The sequence below is a fragment of the Vanessa cardui genome, chromosome 3 (assembly GCF_905220365.1).
Source record: "Vanessa cardui chromosome 3, ilVanCard2.1, whole genome shotgun sequence".
Classification (NCBI taxonomy): domain Eukaryota; kingdom Metazoa; phylum Arthropoda; class Insecta; order Lepidoptera; family Nymphalidae; genus Vanessa; species Vanessa cardui.
Window position 1 is genome coordinate 940344 of NC_061125.1, and position 17728 is coordinate 958071.

Sequence of the window (17728 nt, forward strand, 5' to 3'; positions counted from 1 at the left end):
ATATTTGATATAAAACATAACGATATAATGTCAAGTGTCTACTGATCTCACAGGTTTTTCTTAGAATCTACATTCCTGACCTACGGTAGCTTCAAATTAAATTTATTTTTCAATTTTCATTTCATTGCTTACTTTGATAACAATCTATGGAGCAATTTGTTATACAATATAATATCCAATACACCTTTAATCATCTTCCATGACTCACTTAAAAACAATTCCTAATTATATCAAAACCTGTCAAACTTTTTTAAATCCTATATTATTTTGCTGAAAAATATGGCCCGGTATCATCTTCCACGGTTCTTACATTCTTTGATTATTGCTACACCAGATTATAATTATTTTGCTGAATCTTGCGTGGTTACCACCAGACCCACCTGCAGTAGGGCAGTGTGCACGCGACACGTGCAGACGGCACCGTTCTTGCGCGTGCACGGCGCGCCGAGCAAAGCGCACGCGCCGCCGCCGCGCTGCATCGCGCGCGCGCATCCCTCGCTGAGCCAGCGCGCACTACCACTGAACTAACTGCTACCACTTCATAGCCGTACCGCTAATATTATGATAATTATAGTTCTGGTCATTATGGCACGGGTTTAATCTTTTCAATTAGTTATTTTTTATTATATTTCTATAATTTGCACGATCATATTTTGATATACATGATGTTCCTCTTCGGTTTTACCATTTTTTCACAGAAATGCACATTTTTCTTTAAAAAAAGTAATGCAATAGTTTTTATAATTGACCTAGCAGATACTCTGCGGCCGCATAACGGGTTAGTTATCCTCAACGCGGTTCATAGCGTAATGTTATATTGTGTTCATATGACATTGGTTTAAATAAAAATGGGCTATTTAATGAAAAAGTATGATTTTTGACTGGTAAATTTTGGGATTGGCGACTTCAAGAAAATAAACTTTTTAAATAAGTTGTACAAATTACACATGATTTTTCATAAAATTTATGGCTTTTTATGTTTCTATAAAAAGCTTTCACATGGAGGTAATAAAATATCGAATAGACGAGTTTCAGTGGACAGGTTGATCTTTCTCGAAAAATCCTTAACGTTCCGAAAATCCTGAGCATTAGTTCGCGATAACTGATAAGCCGCTAACATGGCAGGCGGGATAGCCGAACCGTTCTCAGTTTCGACACGATCGAATATAGCGTCGTGTTATCACCGCTCAATGATACAATACTAGTGGACGAAAGGAACGTTATAGTGCTACTAGTATTTGCCCGCGGCTTCGCTTGTGTTTTAGGGTGTTGGTTGTCATGTGTCAGGTAAAAAAAGGTGCTTATGTCTTGGACTACAAGTTTGCTTCATACTAAATTTCATCAAATTTGCTTGAACTGTTTGGTCGTGAAAGAGCTACAGACAGACAAACAGAGTTACTTTCACATTTATAATATAAATATAGATTTTGATCATTAGAATAAACTTGTTACCCAAAGTACATCCCCTTTGCAAGCGGCACATAGAACGTTAGGCAGTGGTATATGCATATATGTAAGATATTGGGAAATATAATAAATGTAGCATTTATAAAATTTAAAAACTTTATTATTATTGAGGCTAACAACAACAACAACAGCCTGTAAATTCCCACTGCTGGGCTTCCTCTCCCTTTGAGGAGAAGGTTTGGAACATATTCCACCAAGCTGTTCCAATGCGGGTTGGTGGAATACACATGTGGCAGAATTTCTATGAAATTTTTCACATGCAGGTTTCCTCACGATGTTTTCACCGCTGAGCACGAGATGAATTATAAAGACAAATTAAGCATGCTTGCCTGGGTTTGAACCCGCAATCATCTGTGGTTAGAACGGGTGCACCGTTATAACCACAGACTAAATTAAAAAATAAATCTTATTATTCACTAAATGAATACTTTTACATTACAAGACACTAATTATTGTGAAAAACAGAATTATAAATTTGTTTGTTTGAAAAGAGTAACTATGCGAGTTTCTTGCCGTTTCTTCTCGCTGGAGGCTGCTTTCCGAAACTTTGTTTAAATATTGACGATTCAAAAACGCTTCATTGCGAAGTTTACTTGAATAAAATAGATTAAAATTGAAAAAATGAACCTATTTGTCATTTCTATAGCAAAGCTTAAAACACAGGTTGAAAATTGTGTAAATGCAAAAATGTGTATTAAGTTAAAACAAATTCCCTTTGAGGATTTTTTCTCATCTCTTTGTTCCTGACTCCACCTATTATTATGCACTCCTCCTATAGTTTCGTCTTTCTTGTGATTTAATGTAAATTTACAAGCGTAGAAAATAACCGTGTAATAGTTTATAAATAAAAAAAATCTATATAGATCTGAGTGCGTACGTGAAGGGGGTTGGGAGATCGTAAAGCACGTCAATTACACGCCCTCCGAGGAGACTCGCAGTAAGTGCCTTTTATTACACTATATCTTGGGTTACCAGTACCGGTTACAATTTAGAGTGCGTTAAAATTCTAAATATAGGAGTCAACTATATAACAAATGTCCGCACTTTACTATATCTGCGTAACTAACTAGCTTAATATTTTAAAATGTGAGTACATTTCAACTACGCTTTTAATAAGTTTAATGAAATGTCTCCCATAGAGATTTTTATCACTATACAAATATGTGAAACCGTGATCCTTTTATAACATATAAATACCGTTTTATACATTTGTATCCGAAGTTTATATTTAAATTATCCTTGCATATACAATAAACTTGATTTTCTACATCAAATAAAATTAAAATCCAAGTTCAAATAACAAATAAATTTTACGAAATTTATGGGCTATTATTTATGGCCATATACGTGGGCTAAGGATCCTAATGTTGTAATTAGATACTGTTTGCCCAAAAGGTCGTTTATGAACAAAATGATTATAATTCCTCAAAAAGAGCACCTCGGTCTATTTATAAGCCCGTAGCGCGCGCTCCGGGATGTTTTTAATTAAATAAGAATCGCGTCATAATATACTGACAACAATATTTTTAATATTAATAATAATACTTGGTGGATGGGCTTTGTGGAAACCAGCTTGGTTAGATATCACCCATTCATCAGATATTCTGTAGCCAAGTTCCAATACTATATTGTCGGGTTCCAGGTTAGTGAGCCAACGGACGGACCATACGCTCCCAAGGTTGGTGAAACATTGGCGATATAAGAAATGTTTTTATATTTCTTACAGCACTAATGTATTATATGGACTGTGACCACTTAACATTAGACCATTAGGCCTATACATATAATAAAATAGGCAGAAAACTTTTTTGGAAACTACAATAGATGTATGAACATGTATATTATTGTGGAAAGAAGATACATTTAAAGCATCAAGCAACTCTTTTCTGACGAAAGAAAATCAATTCAGATTCCATGAGTTTTTTTATTCAATAGAATAGAAATTAAGGAAGCCTTGAACAAAGTTTGATTGAATTCACTTAAGGCTTCACGCTATCAGGCATCAAACTCGCACACAGTTCTGCGCCGAAAACATAAAAAAAAGGAAAATTATAATACATACTCGTGTTAGGTGAACAAGGAAAGCTGTGTTGGGATGAATTTAATTAGAGAGAAGGCGAATACATTTCCCAAAATTTGAAAACATTTTACATAAACTTCCTAATACAGCTGAAAACAAAACTGTAAGCACTAATTAAAATTCGATAAATTTATTATATTAATCGCTACCTTCGGTTAAAAATTCAACGAGCAATCTGAGATCGAGCTTGAGCTGAGATGACCCAGTGGCAAGATCGTGTGCATCTTAATCGATGATTTCGGGTTCAAACCCATGCAAGCACCACTAGATATATGTGTCTAATTTTGTGTTTATAATCTCGTGCTCGGTGGTGAAGGAAAACATCGTGATGTGTCTAATTTCATCGAAATTCTGTCATATGTGTATTTCACCAGCACGAATTCGAACAGCGTGATGGAATATGTTTCAAACCTTCTCCTCAAAGGGAGTAGAGGCCTTAGCCCAGCAATGGGAAATTTACAAGCTATTACTGTACTGTAATCTGGTTCAAATGAAAAAGAAACAAAAGACGCAATAAAAAAAAACACAAAGCTAATCTCGCTTCGAAGTATACTAGATTTAAATCAAGAGAAATGTTACAGGGAGGCTGAAATAATATAAGCATAGTGAGGTAAATTGAAGCAATCTCGAATAGATAAATTCAGCGCAGCGGAAAAAGTGGTAGCTTTCATTGGATTGGGGGGAACTTTGATGCGGTTTCTCTTTGTGTGTGCTGTGTTATGTAATCTATTTCAATGTTATCAAGGTAGCTTGTAGTTTTATCTACTTGTAAGATGTAAGACAATCATGATACACATGAACACGGAAATGGCCGTCAGCGACTAGTAAAATAAAAAGACTAGTAAAAAAAAAATTTAAACTATATATTTGTGGCAATTTTTTTTTTGGCTAAAAGCTAGTGATGATTGGTTACCATATAAATTTCAAATGAGCGAAGCCGGGGCAGGGCATTAGTATTGTATAATTAAATGTTGTATCTATATTTCTATACTAATATTATAACTCTGTCTGTCCCTCTTACACTACCAAAAGCAGATTTGAGCTCCAAAGAAGAATAGTGTTTATATATTTAAAGGCCCACATTCCGAAATCCAAACTTCAATAATCTGTGCGTCAATGTTTGGCGGTATTAAATGATCAACGTGTTCTACCCCGTAGATGGTCCTGCCAAAACCTACCTACCTACTTCAATAAAAAATTAAAGAACCCTCTTTGTTTCTCAAACTATGTTTTTTGTCGTTTTATCACAAACATTGTAGCCTAGCTATATTGAATTACAGTGCCTTCGTATGAAAACTGTTTCGGGCTAAGTCGGTTTTACGATTGAAAACGAAATCGCGTGCGGACTTAATACGAAAGCGTTTCAAAAATATAGAAGAAAAACGTATTTCTATTTAACGATCATAGCCAGTAGGTTTCATATTATATACGTTACATATTGAATGAAGTTCTTGACACACACATATTTTCACTGACACTGACTAACTGTGACCACGAATGGTGGTAAAATATAATGGTGGTAAAATATAGTGGCTTTTTTTATTAAACAATTTTGCACATTAGCGAATGGATCGCCTGATGGTAAGTAATCAATAATTTTCGTCATAAAAGTTTACCGATTAAAACGACGCCCTAACTCGAAGATTTGGGACCGGAGCGTGTAGTTCATTAAACGAATTTAAAGTTCGTCTCAGTCGACTTCTTGCATCCGAGGAGTGTAAACACTCAACAACAACAGCCTGAAATTCCCACTGCTGGGCCAAGGGCCTCCTCTCACTTTGAAGAGAAGGTCCGGAACATATTCCACCACGCTGTTCCAATGCGGGTTGGTGGAATGCACATGTGGCAGAATTTCTATGAAATTTGTCACATGCAGGTTTCCTCACGATGTTTTCCTTCACCGCTGAGCACGAGATGAATTATAAAGACAAATTAAGCACATGAAACAGCGGTGCTTGCCTGGGTTTGAACCCGCAATCATCGGTTAAGATGCACGCGTTCTAATCACTGGGCCATCTCGACTCGACAGTAAACACCCAGCTTTAGTTAATTTAGCGAAAACTCCGGGAACAAGTGTCCGTTCATAATTTCTCATCTCCAACAAAAGATGGAACGGAACAAATTCAAATAGATATTATTCTGTTGTTAAATCCGAGTTCCGGGTTCATTATTCAACGTCCGTCTGTCCGTCCGTTTCATCTCGTGAAACAAACGGAACTTCTACGAGTGCTGATTTTAGAATTGCAGCTGCTTATTTGATGTACTACTTAAGGGTTTTTAGTGTCCGTTTCAATGAAGATTGATTTCGTTGGAAAATCAAATGTGTTTAAGACAAATTAACGAGTCAGATTTGTTGAATGAATATGAAGACGATGTCTTTATCTTTATAAAAATGAAAGACAAGACAATTTAATATATATAACGAACGAATATAATATATCTAAGTGCTTTTAATATTGATTATAACATTTCAGCATTAAGCTGTCCGAAAATAAGTTTCTGTTGTTTAAGAATCTCCCTATCCTCTTAAGGAGAATGGTTATTAGTACAGGGGAGCAGCGTGGCTCCTCTAGGGGTTAGGTTACGATATGGAAGAAATTCATCCCGCTTAGATAGGTATCTGCAATGACACTGCACAACGTTAATTATGAAAGGAGCACATAGAGGAGGTTTATCTGACGGAAAGTGATTATCACCACTCATGGACATATGCAACATCATACTTCTTACCGGTTTTTAGTGTAGGTTTCAATGAAGATTGATTTTGTTGGAAAATGTGTTTAAGATAAATTAACAAGTCAGTTTTTTATCAGTTTTAAGGTTAGGTTAAAGTATGTGTATTAGTATTTTTAAATTAACGTGAAATCTACTAATCCCGGTTTGGTTAAGACCGTTATACGATATTATCCAATCAGATATCTCAATGTTAGTTGAAGGGAAACTTATTTAACGAATGCCGTGATAACTAAAACATATGGATCGTAAAATGCAATTCTATTATCAATCTATGTATATTGAATAAAACACTGAAATTAAATCATCAAGACGTACTGAATTATTAAAATTATAGGCTTATTCTTGGTGGTAGGGCTTTGTGCAAGCCCGCCTGGGTGGGTTAACCACCCATTCATCAGATATTCTACCGTTAAACAACAGTACGCAGTATTGTTGTGTTCCAGTTTGAAAAATGAGTAAGTCAGTGTAGACAGGCACAAGGTACATAGCATCTTAGTTCCCAAGGTTAGTGGCGCATTGACGATGTAAGGAATACTTAATATTTCTTATAGCGTCATTTTCTATGGGTGATGGTGACCATTTACCATCAGGTGGCCCATATGCTCGTCCGCCAACCTATTCCATAAAAAAATAGACAGAACAATCGCTAGGTATAATACCTAATGCACTGGTCGCTGTAAGTATTATCCATTATCATGAGATCTAAGATGTTGTGCCCCTTGTGTATTACAAATATTCCAAGTAAAATATCAACGGCGTTTTGACAATATTCTCGTATAATAAGCATTTTATTGAGGGTTTAAACAAGACAGACTTATTAAGGACGGCTTAATTGAGTTTGATAATTTGGAAGCGATACCCAAAGAGTGATGTTTCAGAATTTCCGCTGAATAATCTGATCTAAATTATTCTGATATCATTTTGTATTTGTTATGACGATGTTAAGAATAGCTGAGATTTTTTACAAGATTTTTAGGCGGTGTCTTGGATACCTTTGTTTATTAGTATTTAAAAAAGTCTTATGTCATATCAATTACGTGCACAGGATAATGAGACACAGTGGTAAACGGTGCCTGCCCATATTAATCATTCGCCATATCACTAATGCGCTAACAATCTTGGGAATTAAGTCATGTCCCTTGTGCCCATAGTAGCAACATCTTACTCCTTCAAATCGGAACACAATAATACCGATCACATCCGACTTAAGTACGGTATCCCAAATTGTTAACTTGTTATGTGAATATGATCTTTACACAAACGTAATAACTTGTAATATCATATGACCTATATTCGTCTATTTGACACGTCAGTTTACATGCACTTTCTTTCTTGAGTTGAAATGAAGCGACAATCTATAGCGACGTATAGAGTCGAATTGCACGATAGGGAGCTATCTATTGGTTATATAAATCGGCAGTAATCGGTTTCATTGAATGTTTCAAAATTTGCCGATGCTACATCTAAGTTGTGTCGTACTATGCTAGATTATAAATAGCTGTTTAACGTTTTCATGTATTTATAATTACATATAGTCGGTTGCATTTGTCGATAAAATAAACATGACCATATGTGTACATAAATAATGATAGTGAAATTAATCATCCCTGCTTTTAAGCGAGCTCTGTAGTCACGTGATACGTGCAACGTTATCACGAGAGATAGTCTACTGATAACGATTAAAACTTTATGAACTTGTACTGGATAGTGGTTTAAATGTAGTACAATTTTTATTTAATTCACTTTATGCATTAAACAGAGCTACTAATGTTCTTCTAACCATACAAATCTTTTGTGGTATATATTTGTATGTAATTTTATTATTGCACTTGAAACTGTAACAAACAGTATCAAGTTCTAATGGCAGTAGGTAGTATGTATAATTGGAATACACTGTTTCTTTGAAAACTCAAATGATCCTGGCGTTAAGAACGAAAATTACGGATTCAAAACTGAAATAAAGCACGACGGACTCGTTAAGGGTGACGCGTTCAGTTCTCAGCAGTTGTACATTTATTTGTTGTTACTTTTACTTAATTAAACACCTTTTTAATATCGATTGCATGTTTACAGCTCATCTTCTTTTCTTTCGCTTTGCCTTTTATTTGCGTGTTAGAACTAGGTATTCGAGATATGTAGGACACAAAGGCCGGAAGATTTCAAATTTACCATATTGCCTCACACTTTGAATCAAAATATTCTTTATTTACCATCAAGTAGGTCATTATTAGGAACCCAACTCGGAAGCTAAATGGTAACCTTTAGGACACGTTAAGTATCATTGCGTTGTTTTGTATTGTTGTGGTTTTTTTATTGTATATTAAGTTAAGTAAATGAGTAGTTATAGATGGTTAAAGTTCTAAAAACACGTTCATCATCGTCGTTCATAATATGTTTTTATTTTTGCTGTTTTTCTTTTTTTTTGTTTTAATACTTTTTATACTTCTTATTCTCTTATTGTGTACTGTGTCCTAATAAACATTTCTTACTTTCTTTCTCTTAAATTTTTTAAATAGTTATGTTACGTGTGAAATCAAGTTGTAACAATACCACTCCACTTCTTTTTAACATAATTATGATAAAGAGATAAAAACTAATCTAGCAATTGTCGCGACACAATATATCGAACTAGTAGTCGCCCACGGCTTCGCTTGCTTTTTAGGAGGTTTGTTTGTCATGTGTTAAGCAAAAAAAGCGTATGTCCGTCCTTGAAGTTTAAATTTCCTTCATACCAAATTTCGTTAAAATTGGTTCAGCAGTTCGGTAGTGAAAGAGCAAAAGACAGACAGACAGAGCTACTTTCACATTTAAAATATTACTATAGATTGTTATAATCGGAAAAACGTACAACATATTAGCACCACATATTTCAAAGTATCTTCTTCATAGCAAGCCATGCAAAAACCGCACCGTTAACACAGAGTTACCTCCTCAAATGGCCTTAATTTACAACAAATGACAAGACCGTACGTAGGAAAGAGAGCAAACATAAATGTACAAAAGATTTTCTAGTGCTCCTGTATCTTGTTACGTTTAAAAGCATCCGGACCACTTCAGGTGCTCTAGAAATCACGCACTTTATCTTACACCTTAACGAACACAGTTTCATATTTCAAAGTAATCTCTACGGTTTAAAAACTTTAATTGCTGATGCTGTAAACGAGCGAGATATTTTATAGAATTTTCTAGAACAAAACTGAAGATCGAGCTGAGATGGCTCAGTAGATAGAACACGCAGATCTTAACTGAAGATCACAAGTTCCATTCGGGAAAATATGTCTGAAATTTCATATACTCGATTGTATTTTTCTATGAAACAGGCAAATTAGTCATCAGATGGTAAGTGGTCACCACCGCCCATAAAATACTATATCTATTACTTGGCATTAGAATATTTGATGTGTGACTGGTATCTAAATAGACGACCTTGAAAAAATCCCTACCAAAAAAATTTATGAGACACGTAGTTTTATGGGGTGAAGTAAAATTTTCAAAGATACATCATCCATGTTGAGTGATTTCCTCACACATATGTATATATCGAGGGCTCTGATGCTGTGGAAATAGGTTCAAGGTTTCTTAAGCTTAAGGTTTCTTAATTAATAAGTATTGTTACATATCTTTATTAGTTTAGTTTAAAAAATGTTCACGACCACACCAACGATAGCAATTTATAGGTATATGAGATCAAAATCTATCATTCTACACTTGGCAAATATACCTTGTAATATAGACCTAATGCAGGTTCTAGAGAGGGCCTTGAGGCGACGGGTTATTTTTAGTTATACATATATGATAAGCATCAGTTATATTTTGATAGAAATTAAGATTATGCTTTCTGTTATTTTGCTTTCATTTTAAATTCGTATAATTAAGTAAGAAATATAGTTATATTTCATTTGTGTACCGTTCATGATAAGTACCGAAATTAGTGATCAATTTTTTATGGTCGAAAGCTACATTGTTCAACAGATCCAGATTCGAAGATACGAAAAATAAAAGCTGATAGACAGGAAATTATGCATAGTTAATGAGGAGGATATACAACTACGCAAAGTAGCTAGTTACATAATATTTAACAGTACAAAATGATACCGCAATGCGTCCGGGCAAATAACTTCGGGAGACAATCTGAGCGTAAAGTGAAAGCAAATACAGCCGTTCCTATAAGTTACTTAGCCGCACTGCCAACTAAGTTCCTAAGGCTTTGGAAGACGCTAATAAATGCTCTTCGGATTTAGATGAGAAAGCGTTGATAGGGATATTTATGTGTATTCTATTGGTTGGGTTAACTTTTGATTTACTTTGGTAAAGTATAAAAAGGTAATTCTACGAAAGATGGGGAAGCTTTGGTTCGAAATAAAAAATCTTCAAGCTAATCATAAAATACTGATGAATATGAAGACGATGTCTTTATCTTTATAAAAATAAAAGAAAAGACCGTAAAATGTATATAACCAATGAAAATAAATATCTAAGTGCTTTTAACCATAGTCACATTATGTGTAATATTGACTATAACATTTCAGTATCAACATTCAGCGGTCCAACAATAAGTTTCTGTTGTTCAAGAATCTCCATCTCCTCTTAAGGAGAAGGATTGTTAATACATGGAAGCAGAATGGCTCCTTCACATACTTCCATATGCATAACCTAACCTAGGTTATGCATATGGAAGAAATTCATCCCGCTTAGACAGGTATCTGCAATGACACTGCACAACGTTAATTATGGAAAGAGCATCTAAAGGAGTTTCACCTGATGGAAAGTGACTATCACATACACATGGACATATGCAACATCTGGGGCTTGAAGCTGCGGGTGCAGGAATGAGTACTCTACGTTCTTTTCTTGAAGGTAACCAAGTCATGTCGTGTCAGGAAAACCGCTGGCGAAAGTGTCTACAAATTTTTTTAGGTCTTACATGGCTCTGACACGGCCAAGATATAGGAATCCTCCTATCATCGTGGTGTAAAAAACAAAATTACAGACAAGAGACGGTAAAATGGAGACATAAAGAGTAATCATGAACGTGACTACATTTTTATTCAATTTCCCTTCCGTTCCGAAACAGCGCGGCGCCGGGAGTGCATCGTTTTAAATTAAACAAACTGGAACACATTCAACGGATCCATTCATCGTTTGTGAAACACGTATAGTTCATGCAAATATTGGGTTCGATTTTTGAAATAAAGGAAAAAATGTCGCTGCTATTTAAAAGTGCTTTGTTCTGTCCGTGGATATGACACTGCCTGAAAAACGTTTTGGAAAGAAATTCCAGCGAAGGCAATGCTTAGACGAACGTGTTTTTTGAACTTTAATCTAAAGCTCATTCCTATATTCCGTATCGATAACTAGCGCCCCGTCCCGGCTTCGCACGGGAGAACCTAATTTTTTTTTGTCAGCCTACTGAAATATATATGTCAAAATAATATTTCTACAATAACTTCTGTAATAAACGTATCGTTTGATCATAACGTTCGAATTGGTATGACGAATAGGAATTGCTTCTCATTTATAATTAACACTTAAACTGAAGTTATTAAGCTAATAAAACATACTTTAAAACTCCAAATGGTACATCAAGTTTAGACTATATTGAACCTTTCTGCTAAAGTGGAGCTTAGTGGATCGGTATTCAACGGAAATTTGTCTGGTACACATACATAGGTTTTTTAGAAGAAAAATTACAAACAGCAATATGGATTTAAGACTTAACTCTTGATTGGTGGATTTAAACTAGAGACCTACTGGACCATCTCTCTCGGCAATATCACCTGGGTTATCATAAATCACTCGAGTATATTTCGCCGTCGTGCACGTAATTCGACAATCAACCCTGGTAGCGGAAAGTGCATCCGCGTGATCACTAACGACCCACTGGCAGGGTTAATTGCATGGAAATATTGTGCACCGTAACCCCAGGCCGAGGTTTCGTCAGCGGCACGATGGCATTTTTCTTCCGCTTTGAAACTCCATAATTTCGTCGCTATGAATAAAAAAAATATGGTTAAATTCCGTTATTGTATTATCATATATGACGCTTTTGTCTGGATATAATTGTTTCCTGATGCCTTCCATGAAAATAACTATTTTAAGGAGATGAAAAATAAACAATCATATAAAATAGTGGCTTGGATTTTAAGCGTTTATAAAGTTTTTTGGCAAGTGGCAGAATTTTCATGTATTTATAATTCATCTCGTGCTCGGCGGTGAAGGTAAACATACGACCTGCATGTGGGGATTACATGTGCCATGTGTTTGGACCATCGCATTATGACTCCAAAGAATACCATAGCCGAGTAGTGGAGCTTCTCCTTACGAGGCAAAGACGCCATTGCCTGTCGGACATGAACAGGACTTTAAGTTTTTGCGGTTGACTTAACTAAAACTTTTTCTCAGCATGAAAGCCGAACAGTGTAGATCGTCTGATGTATTCTCACAATCTTTTATTTAACTTCTATCTGCTACCATGTGTGGGTCACATTTTATCACTGAATTTTAAGCTCGTTCAACGCAACTTTTGAAATTTTACACAAACTTTATTGCTGGTAATGTATACTACGTTACTATATACTACTAAGATTAAAATGTTTCAATAAATTGATCAAATAAATGTTTGTTTTAAACTGTTTTTTGTTTCATATAACTTGTAAACTATTTTTCAGGCTTTATTTTTTCACTAACCGATATATCCTTATAATGAGGAAAGACATTAATAATTTAACTTAAATAGAAACATTTAAGCATACAAATTCAGATATAACAGAAATATGTACTTAAGGTAATCTGAATAAAATTATTATTTAAATAACGCAGTTGAAACAGTTATAATGCAAGGTTAAAATCAGAGTCAACGAATCGTACGCTTTAAATAAGCGAACACTGAAATAGACAGACGAATTATCCCCTGAGATGTCTCGCGGGTTATCCGATTTTCCACTGACACCGCACTAAACTAATCCGCGCTAGTTCCTGCTAGAGTGCCTGGCGCGCCGTCTGTGACCTGATTATGCTATCAACTCCTTTGACATCGAAAATGTTATCTAATAACTACATAACCTTTTAGGGGGAAATATATCAAGGAAAGAGCCGAGATGGCTCCGTGGTTAGATCGCATGCATTTTAACCGATGATTGCGAGTTCAAACTCAGGCAAGCACTAATTTTTTGAAAAAAAATCATGTGCTTTATTTGCGTTTATATTATTCATAAACCTGCATGAGTCTAATTTCATAGAAATTTTGCAACATGTGTATTTCGTCAAACTGGACAGCTTGGTGGAATTTGTTCCAAACCTTCTCCTCAAAAGAGACAGAGCCCAGTACTGGGAAATTTACAGGCTGTTGTTGTTGTTGTATATCAAGGCACTGTTTAAAGTGCCTCATTTCAACTCAGTGAGGTAAATCTTAGTGAACCGCGTGCCAAAAAATAATTAAAACAAGGCGAAATAGGTATTTGTCTACAAATGGCAAATATACTCATATATTTCCCTGTTTCTTCTTATTTTTCTATTTTTTTCGGTTTTAGCAGAAATACTGAATATATCTTTTACAACAAATTTATTAATTGTATAAAATTAAACTGAATCCATGACACCTCAAATATCAGATAGCTCATATCATAACGTCTAGAAGCTGAAATCAGTAGAACAAAAAATTCCATTTAACAGATAGATTTTTCTTTAAACCGATAAAATTATTCTTTAGAATAGGATTAAAATAGAGATTTTATGATTATCACTATGTATTCATTTTGAGTTTGTATTTTCGTCACGTCTGAGTTCTGGATATAGAAGCGAAAATATACAAGATTCCAAGAGTCATTCGTACCTAAATGTCAAGATATAAATATCGCGCAAAGGCTATTGAAGCCTATTCAAGGCAGTAGACGCTTGCTCTCGCTATCGTCGCAGGTGAGACGCGATAAAAGAGGTCGAAAACTGCTGATCTGTGTGCAGTTCGGTAGTTGAATGTCAACAATGCTTGCGGTATACTAATTTGTGGTCACAACTTGGTAGCTGCGCTTAGCAAGTTTCCTCGTGATTTAATATCACAATCCTTTGACGATGCCGACGACCTACATGCTACTTTGTCTAAAGGTTTATGACACTGTTTATATTTATTATGTATTTTGTTTATTTTACAATTATTTTTAAATATACATTGTTATAGTTACGTGGAAGAGGTTTTTAATTGAATACAGCAACATCCTGTACATTTCCCACTGCTGGGCTAAGCCCTCCTCTAGACTTTCGAGGAGAAGGTTTGGAACATATTCCAATAAGCTGTGTCTATGCGGTTTGGTGGAAGACACACGTAGGTTTTCTCACGATGTTTTCCTTCATCGCCGAACACGAGATGAATTATAAACACAAATTAAGCACATATATATAGTGGTGTTTGCCTGAGTTTGAACCCGCAATCGTCGGTTAAGATGCATTAGTTCTAAGCACTTGGCCATCTCGGCTCTTGGTTATTTTGGTTCTTTAATTGAATATGTGGTCTTAGTATTATCATCCACCGCCAATGGTAATCTATTATTGCTCTTTATCACGGTGGTATTAACTCGTGTAACAACTGATTACATGGCATTTTATAAGGCGATATTACTTTCATATAAAATGGGTCAGATCTTTTCATTGTGAACCTCAGTAGTAATTCGTCCGTCCAAAGTCCTTCTATTCTTTAAAAGATAAAGGATCTGAAGTTTCATCATCTAAAAATGGTTTTATGAATGTGAATTTAGCACAAATTACAACTAGGTATTCCTATAAGACGTCAGCCGTACTTGCTTCAGTTTGAACTTTCATCATCAACGATGCTCATTTTCGATCCATTATACGAATGCCCACCTAAAATCAAAATATATAGTACGAAACAACTTTGATATAGAGTCGGCAAAATTCGTAAAAACGATCACATCCGAATTAAGTACGCTATTGCAAATTATCAATATTTATTTCTTATGTGAATATGATCTTCACACAAACGTAACAACGTTAATTATCATATGACCTAATATATTCGTCAATTTGCTTTCTCGGATTGAACTGACGCGAGAAACTAAGGAACGACTAGCGTCGAATGGCGCGATAGGGAGCTATTTCTATTGGTTGTGTAAATCGCCAGTTTTACAAATTTTACCGATGTTACATCTTATATGTGTCGTACTATACTTGAATGTAATATATATTAATATTATAATTGTCTAAGTAAACCTGTCTGTCTTTTTGTGGCTCTTTTACTACCAAACCACAGAACCGCATTTAATGAAATTTTATGTCAAGTTAAATTGAGCTACTAGAAAGAACTCAGGCTACTATTTTGGCCTTTCATATGACAACCAACCCCTAAAACCTGAACGAAGTCTCGGGCGACACCTAGTCCATAACCAAATTGAATTCAAAGACAAATAACGAAAGTTTAACACTATTCCGTATTAATAATATTTTTTGCTCAGAACTAATTTTCGGACGAAACTTTACTTGTACGGGGTTGTTTCCTGATTAATATCATGCGAGAGGGAACCTTTGACGTGCAATATTACTTATTCAATAACTTCGAAAAGCCTTTGAGCTGACGAGGTTTTAAAAAGTCCATCGATATTCTCCGATCATTTTATATGTTTAATAATAACTTTGAATATCGAAATATGGAAACTTTGTCTTCTGCAATTATGCGATATTTTAACCAAATACTGATGTTAACGGTGATAATTTAAGTTCGAAAACTATCTTTATGAATAAACGTAATATTTCTTTAGAAAATGATGCATTATAAAAAAGAATATTAGAAAGAGACGCACATACACATCATCAAATCGACGGTATATCTTCATGGGTTAGACACAAATTTAAATTCAAATTCCAAGCAATAACAACGTATTCCATATATAAACATTGTTATCACGTATTATCTGTGCAAAAACTATAGAAGGATTTATCAAAGGTTCAAAGAAATATCTCAGACTTCAGAAGAATCCACTTTTTAAATTGCGCAAATTGCCTTCCGAAATTTCTTACTGATATTTGTTAAATCCTATATTCAAGTAAAATAATCAAATAAATTCGACATGTAATAGTATACGGTTATATTATCCTTTGTAATTAAATAACATAATTGGTTAATTTCATATTAATTACCATTATGACATATTGCTTTGATGGTAATGGCGATTTACCGCATTTATGAATATGTTATCTATTCAAATTAAACAAAACATATAATACTAGCGACCCACTCCGGCTTCTCTCGGGTGCAAAGCTGATACTAAATGTGTTACATAATTCGTTTATTTATGAGATAACATTAGAAACTTCTAAAATTATGAGTGTTTCTTTACTATGTTATCCATGTTGTATACAAAAACATTCCTCTCGAATCACTCTATCTATTTAAATAAAATGCATCAAAACCCATATAGGGAACCCATATAGGGAAAGAGAAAGCGACTATATTTTATACTATGTAGTGATTTGTAATGGTAATGTATTGTCATATTTTATCTAGAAATTGGTGAAAGTTTTGAAGCTATATTAATGATCTTTTGTGTAACGACAATGTTCGTTACACAAAAGATCATTAATATATACTCAAAGCGAAATAATTTGTAACTATATTATCGTTAGTTGTAGTTCATAATTTCCATCTTAATTCATCATGATCATCATCATGTCAGCCGTAAGACGTCCACTGCTGAAAATAGGCCTCTCAATGATTTCCATCTTGACCGGTGAGTAGCGGCCTGCATCCAGCGATACCCCGCGGACTTGGTAGATTACGCCCATTGAGTCGTCATCGGAGTTTATTTAAATATATTTTTTAAACATACTGCCGTAAAAATAGTGATGGGATATTCACTAATAATTAAACAACTTGGAAGAAATTGAGAGGTCTTTGTCACAAAATACTATCTAACAGTTTATCTGAGGATTGATAAATCGTCCTTAAAACATACAAGTATTTAATAATGTGCGCACAAGCGGAAGAGCTTTTGCTTTTCAGTAAAAGCTCAACTTGCATAAAGTTGTGGTGTGATTAACATCGTGTCGATTTTCAAAGCGTAGCGTTTCTATCTAATAGGATTTGAGGTCACGTGTCGTTTTATACGAGCTTTTTTTGTAACATGTTGATAAAGCTGGAGAATGTTTTACGTGAGCCGCACTCGACCCAGGGATCTGTTTTAATGTCACGTTTTTATTAAATTTTGGGTACAGTTTGTCTTTTTTTTTCTAAATATTGAATATAAAGTTGTTCTGCATATTACAGTTTTTATACATTGAATTTACCTACGGCTTTCTCTCCTTTTTGAGATGACGGTTTGTGGATACACATAATAGGATCTACGGTTAAGACACACATCCACGAGGTTTTTTTACGATCACGACGAGAACTGCAGTGCGATTCTGTAAGACTTCACTTCGTATCTCACTCGTGAAATGTTG

General features: G+C 34.8%; 1 protein-coding gene across 7 annotated transcripts in view; it reads right to left on the reverse strand.

Annotated features, from left to right (window-relative positions):
- LOC124543780 (liprin-alpha-1) overlaps positions 1–17728 on the reverse strand; it is a 167576-nt gene that overhangs the window by 21806 nt on the left and 128042 nt on the right. Inside the window, exon 1 of one of the 7 annotated variants that reach the window (XM_047122087.1) lies at positions 381–506. The exons of the other annotated variants lie outside the window; for them this stretch is intronic. Coding sequence (XP_046978043.1) covers positions 381–479 — 99 coding nt within the window. The 5' untranslated portion in view covers positions 480–506. Of the gene's footprint in view, positions 1–380; positions 507–17728 lie in introns of those variants that run through there. 7 annotated transcript variants of the gene reach the window in all.